Source organism: Thermobia domestica, chromosome 9, assembly GCF_964235325.1.
Source record: "Thermobia domestica chromosome 9, izTheDome1.hap1.1, whole genome shotgun sequence".
NCBI classification, from domain to species: Eukaryota; Metazoa; Arthropoda; class Insecta; order Zygentoma; family Lepismatidae; genus Thermobia; species Thermobia domestica.
Window position 1 is genome coordinate 247,398,057 of NC_137462.1, and position 22,455 is coordinate 247,420,511.

At 36.5% G+C, this 22,455-nt stretch overlaps 1 protein-coding gene across 4 annotated transcripts in view; it reads left to right on the plus strand.

Moving 5' to 3' along the window:
* The first annotated feature begins 10,201 nt into the window (after positions 1-10,201).
* LOC145660664 (NAD-dependent protein deacylase sirtuin-5, mitochondrial-like) overlaps positions 10,202-22,455 on the plus strand; it is a 41,582-nt gene continuing 29,328 nt past the window's right edge. The window contains exons 1-2 of one of the 4 annotated variants that reach the window (XM_081725985.1): positions 10,202-10,459; positions 22,007-22,352. In XM_081725985.1, coding sequence (XP_081582111.1) covers positions 10,440-10,459; positions 22,007-22,352 — 366 coding nt within the window. In that variant the 5' untranslated portion in view covers positions 10,202-10,439. Of the gene's footprint in view, positions 10,460-21,969; positions 22,353-22,455 lie in introns of all 4 variants that reach the window. The other 3 variants (XM_081725986.1, XM_081725984.1, XM_081725983.1) reach the window with 3 other exon arrangements.

Here is a 22,455-nt window from a genome sequence, read left to right on the forward strand (position 1 = left end):
TACGAAATTTGGAAACAGCACCTCAATACTTTGCTCCGTTTATAAGTTATTCGGGTTTAAATATTTAACCTTTATTCTCTATGGTCACTACTTTTGGGACATGTAGTAATTGATGACCTGTTACTAAATGTGGAAACAGCACCTCAATATGTCGCCCCGTTTTCAAGTTATTAGAGTTTAAATATTTTATCTTTGGCCTCGATGTTTAGTACTTTTGGGACATGTAGTGCTAGATGACCTGTTACTAAATGTGCAAACAGCGTCTCAATATGTTGCTTCATTTACGTGTTATCAAGGTTTAAACATTTGACCTTTGACTAGTGCTCTCAAACGTGTCGGGCCAACTTGGGTCGGGTCAGCTTCGAGGCGGGTTGTCGGGTCAGGCTAGTCGGGTCGGGTTGTCGGGTCGGGTCAGTCGGGTCAGTTCACTTTGGTCAACTGAGTTTAGGTTGAGCTTAAACTCGGCTGGATTCGAAAGCTGCTGTTTTTCACTAATTAAAAATAGCAATTTTCAATTGATTTTATAGAAGCCATAAATCTATTATGAACACTTGCAGCTAGTGTTTTTATGGTAAATGCTTATTTTTGTACTTGTGTGTACTTTAATTTTTAAATGTGGAAGATTGATTTTACCAATCGACTGTAATATTAATATCTACGCCAATATGGAGTCTGGATTTAGAACAAAACTAGAAGTTGTTTAACCAAGGCCAAAAGAAGGATTGGGTATGGACGACCAAGCCCAAGCAGGTCCGCGGTGGCGCAGTGGTGGAGAATTCATCTCTGGTGCATGGTGTCCATGGTTCGATCCCAGCTTGTGCTAAGTGGGTTTTGTGGTGGAGAAACGCCGTGTAGTGGGTTTTCTCTGGGTTCTCTTGTTTCCTCCCACTTTCATCATTCCACCATTTCAATCATTTCTCATGGCCACCATGACCCTTAGCCTCGGTGTAGAATAGAGGAACCTTAAACTGAATATTTCATTTTATTTCACCAAACCCAAGAACATCGATACAAGAATAAGATAAAGATTGGACATGCAAGACGAAGTACATACTAATCTTGCTCTTGGCCTTATTTTGGTGAGCACCAAGTAGTGATAAGCGTATTTTCTTGCTTTCCATATAGTATGAAAGACCATAATCAAAATCTCACTTGGTCTTCATTTGTACCGATGAGGCGAACATTCTTGGCTCTTGTATAGCATGAAAGACCACCAAGACTACGAAATGCAGGACCAAGACTTGACTGTGCAAGACAAAAAATAAGATGTAGTATTGATGACCAAGACCCAGGGTGCGAATTATTTGAATTTCATTTGTTGGGCTGATAGTGATGAAATTGTAACCGTCCTCAGTTCGTGGTCCATGTTCGGGCTGTCATTTATTTGTAACCGCCTGGAGTTCAAGTCGCTGTTCGTGGCTCGTGGTACTACCAATAGGTATCTTCCTGATACTTTAACTTACCTGGACAGGACGATGAAGAACCTCTCCAAGAAGGGGTTACAAACTGTTTCCAAATCGCTCGTCGGTCTCAATAATATGAGCATTAGGCGCCGAGAGGTTCGGGTGTCTCGTCTCGAAAACCTCACGGACGATCAGACGGTCATCCAGACCATAACGCACACAAACATCACTCATACAAACAACGAAAACACACTGGATTAAATAACACTATACTTATTTATTAGAACACTAAAAAAAATAGCAAAGAGGAATGGACACAACACTGAACACTGGGTAAATATAATAATTTTCGTCGCTGAAATCACACTTTGCCCTTTTCAGGCAATATAGCCCTTTATATATATATATATGATTATGATTCAGATATCACTGTAAATGCTTCCCTCACACCATTGACACACTTGGGGAATTAGCACTAGGGAAAAGTTGTCTGGATTGTCCCACGATGAATCCAGTTGTTACGCTGAATCGTCCTAAAACGTAGAGGTGATTCTTCAGCAAATTAAACAAGAAATTCTCCAAAGTAGAATACTGCTGTTGGCGGGCGCGTATATAACATTTTAAATGCACAAGGTCTGCGGACCTGGGATTTCACTAGTTGGGGCTAGCCGTAAGAAATCGTCCTTCACCGGCTAAATAGCTTGTACCCCTTCACAATAAGTCGTATCTAAAGCTCGACGCGATGCGCGTAGTTACGGCTTCCAGACCTGGAGTCAAACTCCTCGAGCACCCATGCTCAAGGTACGGGTTGCAATGGTCAACAGAAAAGTGTTGGCAGTTCATTTCGGAAATCAGTCAGTTAACTCACCTGTATGCACATACAAACAGAATACGGAAAATAATTTATGTCAATTTTAGTTAACTGCCTATAATGCACTAGACACGGCGATAACACTGGCGTGAGAAAGTACAGATAACGAACTGCGAAAATTGTGAGGATGGTGCCACTTTGGTTGCTGAACATCTTGTCAGCCCGTATTTCTCTAATCTATTATAATGTTTCCATAAGCGATTAAAGAAAACACTTAATTCAGTTCCAAATAACTGCAGAATATATACTGTGTATATAATGAGTCAGGGAGAAACACTGAAATGGTTAGTCACAAACTGAAATGTTCTCAGCAAAAGCAATGTTTTAAATATATATATGAAAAAACGATGAAAGACTTCTTTGTCCAATTGTGTGGGAAAGAAGCAATTCCCACCAAAGAAAGAACTTATGTGCGTTGCAGAATAAAGTACAAATTGAAAATAATAATCACTGTCTTTACGAAATATACAGAGTGTCCACAAAAAATCCTTCTATAACCTGGTAGCGGTTATAAAATAAAATTAGTACTTTATAATTAATTATTATACTGTATTTTTAAATTTTAAATTACAAAATTCATATTATGTATCTTCTTACTTGCAACTATATATACTGTAAAATACGTTTTAATTACCGAGAAAGAAAAATCAAAGTGGCGCGGGTCCCGGAATAATAAGAACCTATTTTGGAATGAAAGCTGAGGGGTTGGAAAAAATCACAGGTGTTCTCCCGTTTCCTCAACCATTATCATTGTAGTTAAACGATTTCCTTTTGTCTCCGCCAAGAGACTCTTGCTACTGCCTTCCGAGAAGACCCCCTGCCGTCCGAGCAGGTGAGAACACTAACCTTGAATAAGAATTTCGTCACATAGAACTAAAACAAGAAAAAAATAAATTTCTCTCACGTCGGACATTGGCATCGGTTATAAAAAGAAATATCCAAACCTCAAAAGTGCCAAATATTCATTAAGATGCATATACAAATCCCCCGCTTGATCTAGCTAGTGGTTAACGTGTAAGACTTCGGTACACGTGGTCCGGGTTTAATTCCCAATATGAGTGCATTTTGGCGTTCACCCAGTGTCGTGACCATAGTGCTCTCAAACGGGTCGGTTATTCGGGTTTGGTTGTAGGGTCAGGTCGGGTCGGGTCGGTCTTCAACCCGACATGTTGAGAGCACTACCTTTGACCTCGATAGTCGGTACTTTTGGGACATGTGTAGTTGATGATCTATTACTAAATTTGGAAACAGCACCTCAATATGTGACTTCGTTTAAGATTTATTCGGGTTTAAATTTTTTACTTTCTAGACGAATGCTTGGGTAATTTCTGCTATGTTACATAGGTGTTGATAGAAGGGAACGAGTACATTCCTGCTATGGGTTCATATTCTTTGCTGTATTAAATAGGGGTTGTAATCTGTGCTATGTTAAATAGTGGTTAAAAATAGGCCATACTCTTTTATACATAGAGGGTTGCAAAAATAGGTATTCGTAATCTCTGTGTAATTTGTCCTGTGTTAAAATAGGGGTTGAAAAAAGTGTTCATAAAAGAGAACGAGTGCATCCCTAAAAATGTGTAATAAAAACAGTGTACCATACCTGGTCAAATTTCTGGTATATTAAATAGGGTTGGAAAATGTACCCATAGTCTAATGCTATGTAGCCTTCCTTGTGTAATATCTACTATGTTATAGTAAAATCGTTCAAATCATCCCCAGGCGGCTACAAAGGAAGCAGAACACCATTGAAGGAAACCGCATGTTTCTTTGTTACATGGGAGGGATAATTCAACATGTTCTTCCAGTTGAGGGTGGCCTGCAAGTTGACCTGCTAAGAAAGAAAGCGATGTTGCAATTTTCACCCTCTTGATTACTGATTCTTCAGTAGTCTTCGCAGAAAGATTTATCTAGTTTTTCTTTACTTTGGTTTTCAGTGCATTCTCCTCCTTCCATTCCCTTTAGCTTGAAGGGCATAATTGTGGGACGTTAAACTGAAATATTTCATTTAATTTGAATTCAATTTGGATATGTTGTAATGAAGAGAAAAAAGAAATCAATCATTAGTTTCATGATATGTGCTTATATTACTCTTAAATATAGCATATTGTTAATATTATATAACTTACATAACGATAACGCTTGTACGAACCAAACATGTTAAGTGGTTCGCCCCTGTCCTTCCCCCCTCCTCCGCAAGGCAGTGCCGCAAAAGCCCGATGAGAGAAAAATACATTCTACTTTGCCACTTCCAGAAGTCCGTCCTTGACCGCCCCTGTGCATAATATTATACTGAATTCTTTTAGTGATTGTTGTGTTTTATTATTATTATTATTATTATTATTATTATTATTATTATTATTATTATTATATAATGTATACATTGATAATAAAAGTTTAGCGATGGCAACAACGTATTACTTCGACACCGAACATGTGCTGTTTATGGCTTATTTGGAGTGTTATTTATGAGGGCGGTTAGGGTAAATTCTCTGCTTGAGTACAAAGGAAGCCGGTTGGGGACCAATAGAACGTCTCGACTATATATAAGGTTTGCGGTATGCCATAGATGCGTTTGTAGTCTTTGCTATGTTACGTAGGAGTCCTGCTAAAATATGCGTTCGTAGTCTCTGTATTCACATTGTTAAGTATTCTATGCTATGTTACATAGGGCTTGATAAAAGGGAACGAGTACACCCACGTTATTCTCTTGTATGGTAGTAGAATTTGCTAAGTTACATAGGAGTGCTGCTAAAATATGCGTTCGTAGTCTCTGTGTTCATTGTCTTATGTAATTTTTACTATGTTAAAATAGGGGTGGAAGAAATTAATCAAACTCTTTTATTAAGTCTGCTACATCTTCGTAGTCTTATGTAAGTTCTGCTATGTTACATACGGATTGAAAAATGTGTTCATAGTATTTTATTAGCTCTGCTATGTTCGTAGTCTCTGTGTAATATTTGATTGGATCATGTGTTCATTGCCTTATGTAATTTGTGCTATGTTAAAATAGGGGTTGAAAAAAGAGAATGAATACACCCTCATTATTGTCTGTTATGTTAGTAGCCTTTACTGTGATACATAGTTGTTGGAAAATGAATTCATTGTCTGCTATGTTGATAGTTTTATGTAATTTCTGCTATGTTAAAATAGGGGTTGAAAAAGTACTCATAAAAGGGAACGAGTACACCCATAAAAACTGGTCGTAAAAGGGAACGAATACACCCTAAAATGGGGTCATAAAAGAGAACGACTTTTCGGGGTGTTCGATTTTCCATGGTTGAATGATATGGGTCATGACGTATAGTGCGACACAGGAAAATTGAGTCCTTGATCTAAGTAGGCCTAGCCCCTGAAAAAAGAGTCATTTTTCAGCTACCGGGTTTCAGGTGCCACCCACCTACTTACGGCTTCAGTAAGTTTTTGTACTTTTTATGGAAATCGAACACCATCTTCTTGAAAGAACAGGAATCGAGTCTCTTCTCCAAATTTCCTCTAATTTCACAGCAGTAGCTTCTGAGATTTCACTAAAAGTTGGTTCCTTTTTTCGTATTTTCTTGGTGAAACGCAGGAATTCACAGTGTTTCGCGACATCTCCGTAAGTTGGTAGTATGTTTTCATTCAACTCAGAAGGCGAACCAAACATAGGGCAGACAGCAGTAGCTCTAGTTGTAATTGCAGACGATGGGCCTGCCATGCATGAACAGAATAATAAGACTACCACAAAGACACAAGCAAATTTCCTCATTAATAGGAGCAGTCGCAATACAAACAATTCTTTAATCGTTCCCACTAAAATTGTGGTTACTAAGTAAAATCGCTCACCACACCTTCATGTTATTGACAATCATGTACCCATTTAAGTTTTGAAGGAAAAATAGTATTAATAGTGGGTCTTTTCTTTTTATCATTTTTCTTTCTTTTCTGACTGCCTCCTTATGTGACTATTGTTTGCTTTTGTCCTTAGCTTACTATATTTCAGTTACTGACTATTTATCTTGTAATATTTTTCTTCCTTGAATCTAGAACAGAATACAAAATTATTATTCCCAACACTGCCATCTATATTTCTTCTGATAATCCTCTTACAACAAAAGAAAGATGTAAGCACAGAATAAGTTATACCTGAAAACATGTTTCCTGAAGAAATATTTCTCCTCCACCAATATTATATCTTAAAACGAAATTTGACATTGAAAAAAGAGAGAAATTTGGCAATTTTCAAGGTCGTTGGGGAGGCAGAAGTAATGGCGGAGCCAAGGGAGGGAATGGGGGGCCTGGCCCCCTTGCTCGAATTCTTGGCCTCCCTAATGACCCCACACACAGGCTGATACGTTATAGGTCAACAAACATTGAGTTGGTAGTGGCCACAAATGAAACTACTCCCGAAACATCTCTCGACAATAGAGTTACCAACTGCAGAATACCGTATGTTGCAATAGTCTGCGTTCCAAGTATTAAAGAGCTCCACGTTTGTTTTTGTTTGTAGTACAGTAAAGTCTAATTCATCAAACTCTGTAAGGTGCATTCATTGACCTGACCATCTGAACGTTCGTTTTAACCTCTGTCTCTTATCTGGTTTTCTTCTTTGTTTTCGACAAAGAACCAGAAAAAAAGTAAAATCAGTCGGCATTCTCGTTCGCTTCGATGTTGAAAGTCATACTAAAATAAGAGATGCTTACTTACAAATAGCATGCGCCGTAGTAAAATATTACACTGGTTGCGGCAGTAATGTTATTTTAAGTAAAAGTGGCAGTTACTCCCGTGACCAGGTTGTATCACCTCGTTATCTGATGTTTAGTAATCAGAGGGATACTAGTCCACAGATATTCCATTCAGTAAGATCAGTCAGTGAATACCCACTTCTATCACAGATTTATATTTGTTCTTTGTCAAAATGTGCATTTCTGAGAAAATTACATTGTAGGAATTATGCAGAACAGTAAATCAATGGTGACATGAATTTTCAATAGGATATACTAATTAATACCCCTCTTTCAAATGTAATCTCAAAACTAACAATATTAATTTAGCATCGACTATAGGATAGTAACGTTAAGTTACTTCAACTATATTTGAATTTATTTTAAGGGCTCAAGGGATCTGTGGACTTAAGGGATAAAAATGAGAGAAATCAGTCAATAGGACCATACAAATTTCCCTCGTGACACAGAGGAAGAATCTTGGTAAATTCCTCAGTCGAAATATTTACCCAGGAGGGATCCATCACACGATCTTCCTAATGTTCTACCACTGAGCTTTGGCCATTCGATGTGGGTATGAAGTGTTTGTGTATTTGAATTCACGTCAAATTAAAAAAAAAAAACTAATGAAGGTAAACAAACGAAAGAAAAGGGCCAATATACTTCTTTTGCTGTAAGGAGTTAGCATTAAAATGTCTGTTCTGACACTGTTTATATTAGGGAAAGAAAAACATTTTCTCTTTTTGCTTCAAAGTGTGTTCACTTTATCATTTTAATGAATTAAAGGCAAATTCATTTCTCAGTTTTAGAGTTTAAGGGTAAAAGTAACCAAAAATAATTGGACTACGGCCACATCAAAACAAGAGGCTGCAACGGAGCACTTGCCCCGGCGCCACCAAACTAATCTGTTTGATTATTGGTGTAGATGCCCTGGCGCCAAATGTCTAGTTTCGTCACTGATTAGGCTACCATATTTCCAGAGTGTGAAATCGGAACATTTTTCTGAAATATTAAGGATACATGATAATTATTGACGATTTACTTTAAAGTGAAACTTAAGCTTCACGAGCAAGGCTTAAAATTTAAAGTGGGCTGGGACGGCAAATCAGTGTCCTGTTAGAGTTCAGGTCCTGTTTCTGTGCGACGTTTGTCTCTTAAGAACATTTGTCCTTGTCCATCACTTTTTACTTTATTATTATTATTATTATTATTATTATTATTATTATTATTATTATTATTATTATTATTATTATTAATACAGTTTATATACCAAACAACTATTTATATTCTTATGTAGTATGAAACCAAATCTGGAACTTGTGATATTTATTTACTTCCATCATTCCATCCGGCAAATTAGTGTAATTTGTACAAGAGAGACTGTTTTCGCGCTGGTAAAATTTGAGAAGATGCTGTCATGCTATAACTTTGAGGTTCGCCTTATCTCAAGTAGATGCAGGCACGTCGGAAGGTTTCATTCTTGTAGATTCACTAGTTCAAACGCTGTCGAAGATGAGATCTGGAGAACGACTCTCAACGAAAAAGATTCGAACAAATTTATGAAGAATGTTTGTAGATAATGCAAAGAAAGTGGTCTTGAAATTCCAGAGCCGGAAACAGATAAACTATATGAGTTCCTCGTGGAAACGTACTAGACATTCATAATCGAAATATCACAAATTCATTTTGGAGGAATCTCTTTCTTCATTGGAGGCAGAAAACGAATGTTCTAAAGATAATATACTAAGAGATATTTTTCTGCCTACTATTGGTAAGGCAATCACAGATGGATAACTGCTTTGCATCATAAAATCATTACATCAATCATCACTCTACATTCAAAGAGTGAAAACTTTCTAAATTACAACATTGTGGAGCCTATGGTCCAGCATTGTGAAAGTGATCTGGAAATATTCAAATGTGAACTCAAAATCCTCCGAAACACAATTAGAAAGAAAACCAAAGACGAGAGAAGACCAAAGTTGATTTTTTGATCAATTTCATTGATCTTTTTGTGTCTACAAAAATGCACTCTTATGGGGCGTTTACACTTGGTCGATTTAGTCGCACGACTAAATCGACTCGCTGCATTTACCAGTAAATCGAAGCAACCAGGCCGAATCAGATCGATGGATGTCTTAAATTATTTCAACCACAGAAAATAGAACGTCTTTCAATTCAGTTGCAATTTGATTAGTCTCCTTCGATCAACAAGCGATCAAGTTGAAGTCCCGTTTACACGGTCGATTAAGTTGAAAGTGACGTCAATTCAACTGAATCGAACGCAAATCGACTAAGTGTAAACGCCCCATTAGAAACCTATAAGCTAAATGTCACCTCTGTCACTATACCAGTTTCTAGTGCTACATGTGAGAGGTCATTTTCATGTTTGAAAAGATTAAAGGCAATTCAATGACTGATGATACGGTAAAAAGCTTAGGATTGTTTTATATTGAGGAAAATTGCTAAACCGTTAGATCTGGAAGAAGTTCTTGATTTGATGAGTTTGCTGCTGCTCACAAGAATAGAAAGATCCTCTTTTAAGTAGAGGCATGAAAATATGTTATTTTCTTTACCTGTAAAAGTGTATTTCTCTGCTTCCACTTAAATTAACCAGCCACACATATTTTAAACGACGTGATAAAATAACTACTTACTTATAGGCCCTATTAGAAATCATTTGTATTAACGTATCCTGGTTGTTTGAAATAGTAAATTCTTACATTTTCACTTTAAAAGAGAAATCATGAACAACAAAGATGAAAACATTCGTGTGTGTGTGTGTGTGTGTGTGTGTGTGTGTGTGAATAAAATTTTTCATTCATTGGAGATGGCCCCTCCAGACAAAAATTCTAGCTGCGCTACTGAGAAGATATTTTCTGATTTCGATGAAATTTTTTGCAGATTATGTAAAAGCCGAATTACAACTTTTGCACACTAGCCGATTTCAAATTTGTTAAATTCGATTTTCTAAAAATTATAGTAAAAATGTAAAAAAAAAAAAAATCGATTTTTGCCAATTTTCAAGGTCGTTGGGAAGGCAGAAGATATCTGATTTTGATGAAATGTTTTGTGGCTTTTGTAGGGATCGAATGACAACTTTTGCACACTAGCCAATTTCAAAATCCCGAAATTCGATTTTTTCACTCTACTCTACTACTTATACTATGGATCCGTATAGTAAAAGTGTGCATTTTAATGTTTTTACTGCTTTTTTGTACGTATGAAACTGGAGGCGAAACACTAAACTTGACCCCAACTTTCTGTTTTGAAGTTACCGAATTTAATTTTCGGGAGATCGGGATTTCAATGAGGCAAGAGGTTATCAAAGAAGAAGAAAAAGATTTATATCTAATTAAATAAAAAAGATATCCTGCTTAACACCTGAGCATCGAAGAAATATGAGACTATCGGTGGGCGTAATTGCCTAGTCATTTGATTGGAATGTTTACATAAAAGCCCTATATGGGTATTCCAGGTAATTGGTAATTAAATTAATTATTTTGTTAGTATCGAGGTAGCTTAACTTTTTAGTTAGATACTTCCGTGTAGTGAGAATATTGGAACCTGTTAAAACATTACGCTTTGTGGTGGAAACAATATAGCTTTACGTTATTTTCCGTGCAGATGATGAATAGTTCGTCAATTTAATAAAGTACTGTTCTTTCATTTTTATGGCTCTAAACGATACCATAGGACGTTCCGTAGTGTTATTATTCTGGCACATTCCGAAACTATTGCGTACAAATTGATAATATGCTTGCAAACCGGTGTGCCTTGGAAATGATTACATATTCTATTACCGGTCCCAAATATTTGGTGCTGGTCAAGTTTAGGCACATTATATTTTGCACAATATACAGGTAAAAATCAATAGTCTGCATGGAAAGGTTTGATTAGAAGGAGTATATGGTTATCTTTACAATACCCGACGAGAAATTACACTCTTGATTTTAACAAAATAGGTCCACACTTCCCTAACTTTAAACTAATCCGACCCTACCCTTTTCCACTATACCTTTTCAAAGCGGTTTTATTTATCGGTGAACAACTGGAGGATCAGTTTTGTAATGTTTACCCGGAACAAATTTCTGTCGGGGTTAGAACAATATATATATATATATATAAATTCTTAGATGTGTTTCCATGTGTAGGGTTACTAGTGTAACAATACAACAAATGCTTTAAAATGGTTAAAATATGTGAGTGTATATACAAGATGACTGTATTAGTTACCGGTATGTTTTATTTTTCGCCAGCGGAATATTTCTGTACAATGTACAAAAGCTGTATTTTATGTTTACAAGTATAGTAGTACTATTGTGAAAGCATTACAAGTGCTATAGTAACTCGCATCACAGCGAAAAACCATATGGGTCACAAATTCTGCTTACCCGTGTACACACCGTCGCTGATGCGCCTGCTCTTTAGGACGCACCTTCGTGGGACCACTAGCTCCGTTTTGGCATGACACGATTATATAGCGAATGTGCATTTTCTGGCCACCTAGGACAAATTGGTTTGTGTGTTTTATACTAGAAATAGTATATGTGTCGACACTGTATTTATACGCAAATCATGAGAGAATTCTGCTTTTTCAGAAATTATTTGTGGTGGCCCCCTTAAATTTCATCTACGCTAAGGGAGTTTTATTATATCGCTGACGGTAATCTTTTGGAGGATGATAAGGAGGAAATTAGTGAAAGGATTATAATCTTTCAACAATTATTTTGTATAACGCCTAATGTTGATCTGTGTGTGATATTCTATTATGTACGGTGCAGATTTACTGTACGGATCCACATATTTGTAAAATTTATAGAACAAGTTTGTAATAATATTTTATAGACCATGTGTAAATATAGGAAACACGTTGTGTTTTTAGCTGTGAGATGCGTGTCTCTAGAAACGTATTAATGAAAATTTAAAGGTCTGTTTAGTATGGATTTTGTTTGTTTGTTTTTGAGTTTAACCTCCCGTTCAGCAGCGAGGCTATATGAGACGTAGACCTACTGATTAACGTGGAATCCGACCCACATGAGCTCCCGCCGGTGTTTAGTATGCATTTGTCATTAAGAATAGTATACAAAGTGTTGTGAAGTACCTGACGTCAGTATGTTTTGTCATGGCAGGTAACCTTAGAAGTGTTCGGGAGTTGGGGTGTCCACATATTTGTGATTTTTACGTTATGGGTGCGCGGAAAAAATGGCAGGGTCATTTTTAGAGCGTTAAAGATGGCAGGATGGGAAAACAATAAGAAAACATGCAACATATACACGTAAGAAAGCATTTTCATAAGGCATTTAGCCGGCTGTCCTTTCTGAAGTACCGTTTTGTTTATTACAATAGCATCTCGATTATTTACTCAGTTATATGTAATAAGGGCCCCGTAGGAGAAATAGTTATAACGGTTGCTTATGTATTGCTTCAACGGTTGTATGTGACTTTGAGGTAACAGTTTACAACACAGTTCGAAATAAGCTTGGACATGATGTTTCTATGCAATTATGTTTCTTACATCTACGACAAAATACTTATCGTAAAATTCTATATTCTGCAACTAAATTGATTCGCTGGCCTTTCTTCCATGTGAAGATGTCTTGCAAGACATGGAATACTAAAAAAAAAAAAAAAAAAAAAAAAAAAAAAAAAAAAAAAAAAAAAAAAAAAAAAAAAAATGCAGAAGAGCTCATTCAATATATGTATCCGGTTCATACAGGAGATTAGGAAGTGAAGAAACTCGGAGAGTAGGACGCATTCCGCCACGGTTTCTTCCACAAAATTGGAATGTGCATCAGTGTACTCTTGGAGAGAACTCACTCACAGATAATTTATGCGAGGGTTGGAACAATAAGTTTTCCCGACTTACTGGGTACAACCACACAACAATATGTAAGTTGGTTGAGTGCCTGCAACAGGACTGCGGAGCAGTGATCCTGTAGTATGAAAGGGGGCAAGTGCCGAAAAAGAAGCCAAAGCGAGTGTATGTTGATTTGCAGAACAGGCTGAGGAATTTGTGTTTAGATGACATTGACTTGAAGACTTCTTACGTACAGTCGCTCACAATTGAGATTTTAAACATGACAGAGTACAAGGTGGTTATTGTTGTTGTATGTACGAGTAATTTACGAGGCTATAGTACAACGAAGCTAACTGTGGATTTGCATTATACGAAATTAGACAATACAAAATTCTATAGACCCAAATAGTGTAGTTATTATTGTTGCATATAAGTTATTCTGCATATAGTATTGGGAATTTGACTACGCGATTTACATTATAAAAAAATAACTTATTTTGTTTACTGTTGTTTCACGTAAATTATGTTATGTATACAGTAAACATCGATCCAGGAATAATAGAAAATGAAATAAAAGTACCAGAATATTCGTTTGACAATTTGTATAGCATAATGTTTTTTTTTTTTTCGAATATTCCAGTATTAATAATTTGTCTACAAGGCTAGAAATTCTTCAACTATTACATGCAGGAGGTAATTGGAGTTAAATATTTGAAAATGTTATCTTACGTGTGTATGCTACGTACAACGTATTTACATATTGTTTTTCCTTTCTGCCATTTTTCCTTCCTGCTGTTTTTTCCGCCTGGCATTTCTTCAGCCTGCCATTTTTACAGTGAATGGTAATATGTATTGTGAGTTCTAGGCGATTAAATCGTTGTTTACTAATTACTAGCAATGACACATTTGGTAAGGGGATTAGAATGGGGGGTGTCTTTTGGACTGAAGCGTGTCTCCCGAAATTACGGAATTTCTAAAATAAACGAAATATTAGTTATGCCTTTACTTTAAAATTCAAGCTCTTCCCAAATAACAAGCAAATAAAAATTAAGAGACTTTTACAAAAACCAAACATTAATCAGAGAAACCCCTCCGAAATACTTTTCTAAATTCGCCACTGATTATCAGTAAAAATGATCTTCAAGATTAGTGTATCCGGAAGATTATTGCTGAATATACAAACGAAACGAACTATTAGTTATATCTGTACTTATAAATTTGAAAGGGCCGCTGTGGCACAGTAGTAGAGCGTTCACCACTTGTGCATGGGGGTCCTTGGTTCGATCCCAGCTCGTGCCAAGTACACTTTGTGGTGGACAAACACCGTATGCGTGGGTTTTTTCGGGGTTCTGCCGCTTCCTCCCACTGTCTTCATTCCACCATTTCTTTCATTTCTCATCATCACCATTTTCTTTATCCTAGCCGCCATAAATGTGGGATTTCATTTCGTTTTTCATAAACTCCAAGCTCCTCAAAAATAAAAATTAGGGATTTTTGGAAAAACAAATAAAAATCAGAGATACCCCTCCCAAAATACTTTTCACGAGGTCCTGCTTTCGATTATTAGTAGAAGAGCACTGAAAACATTACTTTAAACTGTAAGTAGCATTGAAAAGGGACGCTAAACTTCAATGAATGAAGTTTTAAAAAATCTGGTCATGTACACGTACACAACCATTCGCTTTTCCAATATTTGGAAAGCTATTTTACTCTTTCCTTATTTATTTTTTTCATTTACAAACAATTCATTCAGATCCGCCGTGTTTCACATACACAGTCAGTGTATTTTCACCGTTTACACATCCTTGATTTTCGCAAGAGAGCTGGGAGGGTTCCAAGTTGCTGTATAGTGAAGTAGATCGACAAGGAAGAAATGACGTGGGGGTTGTTCATTCTAGTGATCTGAAAAATAGTGTGGAAAATGTGAGTAGAAGAAACGACAGACTGATGATATCGAAGTATGCAGGGAAAAACAATCAATGTAGTATGCGCGTATGCTCCACGAGTGACAAGGAACTCCGCTTCATCCCGATAGAGGAAAGAGTCATTGTGTGTGGTGATTTGAATGGGATTATCGATAGAAACTTGGAAGGGATTTGGTGTAGGAGAAAGCATGATATACTTTGCGACGGCATTCGATTTGCCAATTTGCAATACATATTTTCAGAAGAGAAAGGAGCAGCTCGTGACTTACAAAGAGTAGTAGAAAAGGAAGTCAAATCGATTACATTTTATGCTGAAGACAATATCTCAAGCAAATTAAAAGCTACAACGTGATAAACAATAAACAGTAGAAACGTGGCCCGGTAAACTAGAATGGTGAAGGTAGAGTTTAATGATGAGTTGAGTTGAGTTTGGGTTTAACGTCCCGTTCAGCAGCGAGGCTATATGAGACGTGGACCTACTGATTAACGTGGAATCCGAACCACATGAGCTCCCGCCGGGAATCGAATCCGGGTCTCTCACGCCAAAGGCGCGTACGCTAACCACTTAGCCACGGAGGAGCTCCATAAGGTAGAGTTTAAGTTCGCAAGTTTAACAATAGGATGCCGCGAAATGGAGAGCCGAAAATTTGATAATGGAGACCGGAAGAGGTAAAATTAGGGAGATAGGTCAAAGAAAGTATTATGGAAAGAGTAAATCTGCAAGAAGAGGATGCACAAAAATGATGAAGCATAAAGAGTAGAAACATAGTAGTGGCCGCAGAAAAGACTTTGGGTAGAACTTCAGGAAAGTGTCAGGAAACTTCAGGGAAAAAAAAAATTGTTGGAACGAGTAAGTGAAAGAATTATTAAGGCAAAGAGAGAAGCAAAGAAGCAGTGAGATGCTTCTAAAACAGTAGAGGATAAATATAGCTTCCAGGCGATTGAAGAGGGCAGTGGCCAGAACAGAAGTGGAAGCCTGGGATGAAATGTATGACAAACTCTAAACAGCAGGGTGGGGTGAGGGTTGCGGTGAAGAACTTATACAGGTTAGCAAAAAATAGAAACAGAATAACAAAAACAAACTGTTTCGTATTAGAATTATATGGGCGCATAGGAGGATGATCCAAATTAATAAAAAATTGGTTACTTACCAATGAATCCTCCCTTGGAAAGTTTAAATACTTTTTTGAGGTTTCAGAACTCACAGCTGGTTCCTTCCTTAGTGGCGAGGTGAAAAGGAGTAAAACAAGAAATACATACAACTAAATAAAAGTAACGTGCAGAGTAGATCGTGAGGTAAGCAGAGCGAAGTGCAAAAGGATTGGACTGAATTAAAGAAAGCGCGGTGTCTATGTTCCGTCACAATTGCCAGATTCAAAGTAGGCATCATTACAAACCTGCATTGAACCTTGATACTGGCAGCATTGATAGAGCTTGGGTACCTACCTTTGATGCCTACTTTGAATCTGCCAATAGTGACGTAACGTAGACACCGCGCTTTCTCTAATTCAGTGCACTCCTTCTGCACTTCGCTCTGCTAACCTCAGGATCTACTCTGTACGTTACTTTTATTTAGTGGTATGCATTCCTTGTTTTAGTCCTTTTGTCTCCTTTCCGTTTATAATCCGTTTCACCTTGCCACTGAGGAAGGAACCAGCTGTGAGTTCCGAAATGTGTAAAAAGTGTTTAGGCTTTCCAAGGGAGGATTCATTGGTAAGTAGCCAATTTTTTGTTAATTCGGTTCATATTAGCTTTAGCATCTCAAATAACTCGAACTAGAAATGCAACTCATTGAGCAAAGCAACGTTTTATTTTAAAATAATAGCTGTGTGACAGTTTCGCCAACTAACTGAACATATTGGCTTCATTAGACACCAGAAACAAGTGGAAGTTGCATCTAAATATAACAGGATCCCAGAAACTGGTTCTTAATGTTGATTGGCTGATCAGAACGGTCTCAGCCAATCATAACAAGAGTTGGTAAAAGTAAAACTAAACATCATAAATCCCTTTCCCTCCGTGGTCCGGTAGAAAACTAAGCTACAGCGAATGAATTGAAATGCAGGACTTAAAATTGATGAACAGTGGGGCAAGATATTGAAAAGATTTAATTTTTTATGATATATATACCAGAATCGAACACAAGTCTTCAGCTTGCTGCATTAATTTCGTTAGATACATTTCCTCCAGAATAGCCACACAAATATTCAGTAATTTAGTGTGTATAAATATGAAGAGTCGTGATGACTTTGGTAAAATTCGTTGCTATGGAGGGGGAGTATGCACAAAAGTGGGGCAATCTTCCATTTTCAAGCGCGAAGAAATGATTTAGGATTGACTTTGAAGAAGTCACTTCTGGAGGCCCAAAAATTTTTGTTAATAATCCTTGTTAATTGATATGCATCTTATGGTTTAAAAACGGTATTTAGGAAGAGTTCGAGACTGCTAACCTTTTTTCCCTAACGACTTGAGTTGATTAATACCTTTCGTGGAAGATGAAGCGAATTAGTGGTTTCGACTGGGAAAATTTGTTTGAGGAGAGAGCGTTAGTGCCTTTTTTAAATTCGATTTTTAGTCTGTGAGTATCCTAAAAGAAAAAGTTTGTATAACTTCCAAATATTTTTTGTTAATTCTGTCTCTGTGCGAACAACAAGCACTTTGCTAACAGCTTAAAGACGGAAATCGCGCTCTGCCGAATTTATGTGTACAGATAAATTCTGTTCCTATTGTATTTTTGACTTGAAGAAAGAGCTAGTATAGAATTTTAAAATACTGCCTTGACCTAATTTGAATTGAAACGTCAATAATCTAACATGGATAATTGAATTAGTATAATTAGTGGTAGATGCTGTAGGATACATGATAAATAACCCAAAAAATAGAATCTTACCCTGTATCACGAAGTAGTTTTTTTTTTTAATTCAGACAGTTTCAATGTGCGCTGACACCTTTGACGATGACTTCTGGAAATTGCTAAACTAAACTCTTGTGTAAAGCCTCTTGACTACATGTGAAACCTATCTATAATAATAATAATGTTATTGTAATTTATAGTAAGTTATAGTAATAATAATGTTGTTATTATAATAATAATGTTGGTATATGTTAGAGAAGACGTTAAAGTGAAAATACTAGATCAATCCCCCAGTTTATATTCCGCTTCTGCAGAATACCTCATGCTCGATCTGAATATACAAAATAAACATATTCTATTGATCTCCGTTTATCGCCCACCTAATACAAACTTTGAAAATTTTGAAGAAGCCATCTCCCAAGTTATCCCCCAGTACAGTAACATCATAATTATGGGAGACATGAACTATGATCTTTTGACGTCTAAATCCGAGGTGCTGCGATATAAAAGCTATATTAATTCTCTAAATCTTTCTTTTTGTACGTTACAGCCTACTCATAGAACTGAGACGAACGAATCGTTAATTGACCATATAATAGTCTCCGATACTTGTAAAGTAACAAATGTAGGTCAAGTATCCGTGCCAGGTATAAGCCGACATGACCTTCTTTATCTAACTTATAACATAAAATGTCCAAAATACGTTCCGCAAGTGGTAATAAAAGGAACCTAAAACAAATAAATGACAACGCGTTATACGAAGACACAAATCTCGTGCCGTGGTACTTAGTTTACTGTGCTCCCACTCTGGATCAAAAAGTAACACTTTTTAATAGTTTTGTGCAGCAATTATATAATAAGCATGCCCCTTTGAGAAGGAAAAGAGTGCGTAGACCCCCCAATCCTTGGATTAACGATGATATACTCGCGCTCATGGCTCTTCGAGACTCTGCTCACAGACGTTACAGAGCGGCTTTAAAACAAAAATCAAATATCTCATTAATGCAGGAAGAATATAGAAAATTACGAAACCGTTGTAATCAAGAAGTTTGTAAGGCGAAAATCGAATTTGCTAGAAGTCTCCTGAGCCATACGACCCAACCACGAGAGCTATGGCAAAAACTGAAGTTCCTTGGTATTGGTGTCAAAGCCAAAATCGATAAACTTCCAGAACTTCATATAGACACCATAAATGAGCAGCTATGTTATACACCAGATATCACACCAGATAAAATCAATACTTTGAAGAATATTAAAAAAACGAGCCCTGTAAAAAATATATTTAACCTTCACCTCGTCACTGCTCCGGAAGTCATGAAGGCAATAAACAAAATCAAATCACCTGCTTCAGGAGCTGACGACTTGCCAATCATTCTTATTAAAAAAATATTACCGTTCATTGTAGATGTCATTGTGCATATTTTTAATAGTTCCATCATAACCGGAGAATTTCCATCAATTTGGAAACTCTCTTACGTTCGCCCATTGCCTAAAACCAAAAATCCAACAAAAGCGGAAGATCTTCGCCCTATTCGTATACTCCCTGCACTCTCCAAAGCAATAGAGCATATAATACATGACCAATTAACTAAGTTCCTCGAAAAAAATAACATCTTAAATCCGTTTCAGTCAGGTTTCAGATCTCAGCATAGCACTTGCACTGCTCTAGTAAATATCACTGATGATATTCGTGCCGCTATGGATGAACGCCAAGTTACACTGTTATCCCTACTAGATTTTTCTAAAGCTTTCCAAACTATAGACCATGACATACTGATTGCCAAACTGTCTTCCTTCTACAACTTTTCCCAGTCAACTTTATCTTGATTTAGCTCCTATTTATCAAATAGAAAACAAAAAGTTGTCACTAATTAACATATGTTCCAATACGAAACTTGTTCCATGTGGAGTCCCGCAGGGCAGCGTCCTAGACTTCTTCTGTTTTCCTTATACATCAACGATTTACCTGAGCACATCACCCATTGTAAATATCACTTATATGCAGATGATATACAATGCTATTTAACCACTAATCCCCTAAATTTAACCACTGCGATTGACCACTTAAACAGTGACATTGAAAGTATCTGCACATGGGCATGTAAAAATGGACTGCAAGTAAACCCAACCAAATCAAAATATATCATGGTTGGTTCTCGTAAACTACTCTCCACAATCAATATTACAAGCCTACCGAATGTTCTTGTAAACAATGTAGCCATTCCTGTAAGCGATAGCGTCAATAGCCTAGGACTCCAGATCGATAAATTCCTAAATTGGACAGACCATATTAATAGAGTATGCAAGAAAGCTTACGGCTCCCCCCATTCTCTTCAGCGTTTAAAAAACCTTCTTCCGGAATCCATTAGAGCGTCCCTGGTTCAGTCATTAGTAATCTCTCATTTAGATTATTGTGATGCAGCATATGTTGATTTAACCGAAGATCTGGAAAAACGTTTGCAGCGCATTCAGAATGCCTGCGTTCGATTCATATTTAATAAAAAGCGCTTCGACCACATCTCCCATTGTTATCAGAAACTAGGATGGTGCAATCTAAATACCCGCCGCCGCTTTCATTCTCTAACACTTTTATATAAAATAATTAATAGTAAGAAACCTACTTATCTATCCTCTAAATTTAAATTTCTCGGCGATACTCACCCACTAAATACCCGTTCTAAAGGAAATACAACACTCGCCGTTCAAACGCACAAATCTAATTTCTTTTCCAAATCTTTCACACTATTTGTCACCAAAGCTTGGAATGACACCCCTGAAAGCATCAGAAACTCTGGTTCAGTGTTGACTTTTAAACGACGGCTTAAAGAATATCTTTCTAATGTAGGTCTTCAGTAAGAAAAAAAAAAAAATGTTACACATGAAACTATCCCTGGCGTTACCATGCAGTCGTTTTTTTTCTTCTCTCCCTTTCTATTTCTTCTCATTTTCTTTTCTATTCCCTTCTGATACATGTGTATGAATGTATACATTATAGACAATCACTTAAGTAGATGCATTATTTTATCTTTAGATAGTGAATCATAGGAATATATTTTATGTTATATATAATTAAGATTGACGTATTTGTTTCTCCTTGTATAGTTTAACATATCTTTAGCATGTCTCTTGTTTGTTTTAGTGTTTATTTTATATGTAATAAGTTTCATTTTCATTTTTCATGTTTTATTTTCTGTATTGTTATGTATGTCGGTAACTCTTCAACGTGCCTAACTGTATGTCATTTTTATTCTCGTCGTTAAATAATAATAATAATAATAAAAAAAAAAGATCCGACTGTAAAGAAAAATGTAAATGGTTGAGTGGAAGAAAAGGTTATGCCTTAACTCCGCCATTTTAAATAAGAAATAAATAAATAAATAAATAATAAAAAAAAAACTTGCTTCTTAAAATCAGTGGTGCTATTCAGCCGATTCGCTAGAACCGTTTAAAATATTTCGAGTTCGCAGAACTGTTTGTTATACCCAGACATATAAAAAACACACACACACACATATATATATATATATATATAATCTAGCCAAGAGTGAAAGAAAGAAACCAAACAAATTTGCGAAAACATTTCTGTATTTTCCGGTTGTGAAAACAAGCAACTTTGAATTGTTTCAATTCGATGGGCAGACAGAAATTTCAATATGAATTCTGGGATTTTGCCCGGAATACTGGGATCTGTGAGTATAATGAATGTGAGACGTATCTAATGCCTAGTGACCCAGATATCTTCATTATTTCTGGAGATATGAGTCTTCGATGCAATGTGTATGAAATAGAGTGGTCTTTTCATTGATATCTCGAACGATTGCTTGTCATTTTCCATACTCTCATTCCTCAAAATATGGCCTTTTCCTGGTGGGACACCATATATATATATATATATATATATATATATATATATATAGAGAGAGAGAGAGAGAGAGAAATTAGAATAACACCACTGCTTAAAACTGTAACGAAATAGGCTTCTTTGTAAAGTACGATGCACAGTTTATAGTTTTATCAAAAATATGAATACACTTGACACATGTATCCAGCTTAGCAGTATGTAGAAGTCATGGACGAAAGGTGTTAGTGCATACTGGAACTTTCTGATTAAAATAAAACTACTTAGTAGCACAGGTGGTAAAACTATATTCGAATTGAATCAGTAGTTACTATTGTAACTAGTAAGGAGAGTAATCAGGAAAAAGTACTATTAAATTCTAACATGTAACAACGAAGAAAAATGGCACAATTGGAAATTTTTGCTTTTAGAGTACTCAGATATTTAGCAGTCTTCGTTAGGGACTTGGTTGCATTAGTTATTTCTGTATCATTATTAAATTCTGAAGAAGGTAAACACTTGGCGATATTGGGTAAAGTGTAGATGTTCTTATAAGATAATATTCTTTTATATTTTAGTCTAATTGGTCATGCTAACAAGATCATTCATCTGCAGTAGGAAAGGAGCGTTGTTCGCAGTTTCTGTAATAGCACCAACTGGATTGTTTTCATCAAACTACATAACCAACTTGTGGACCAACATGACCACCAGGAAGCAACCGAGTTCAGATATGGCTGCCTTTAGAGAGGCTTTGAAGAAATCGCGTCACGTTCTCATCCTTACTGGAGCCGGAGTGTCAGCGGAGTCTGGAATCCCTACTTTTCGTGGCGCTGGAGGATTTTGGAGAACTTATGTCTCTCAGGATCTTGCTACACCGGGCGCCTTTAAAAGAGATCCATCCCTTGTGTGGGAGTTCTATCACTACAGGCGAGAACTTGTGTTAACTAAACAACCCAACGATGTAAGTTACCTGAAGTGATTTATTTAACTTAAATCTATGTACGTTTTTGCATCAATATATTGTTTCTAAATCTGTTAGGTGTGGTTTGATAACAGTAGTAAAA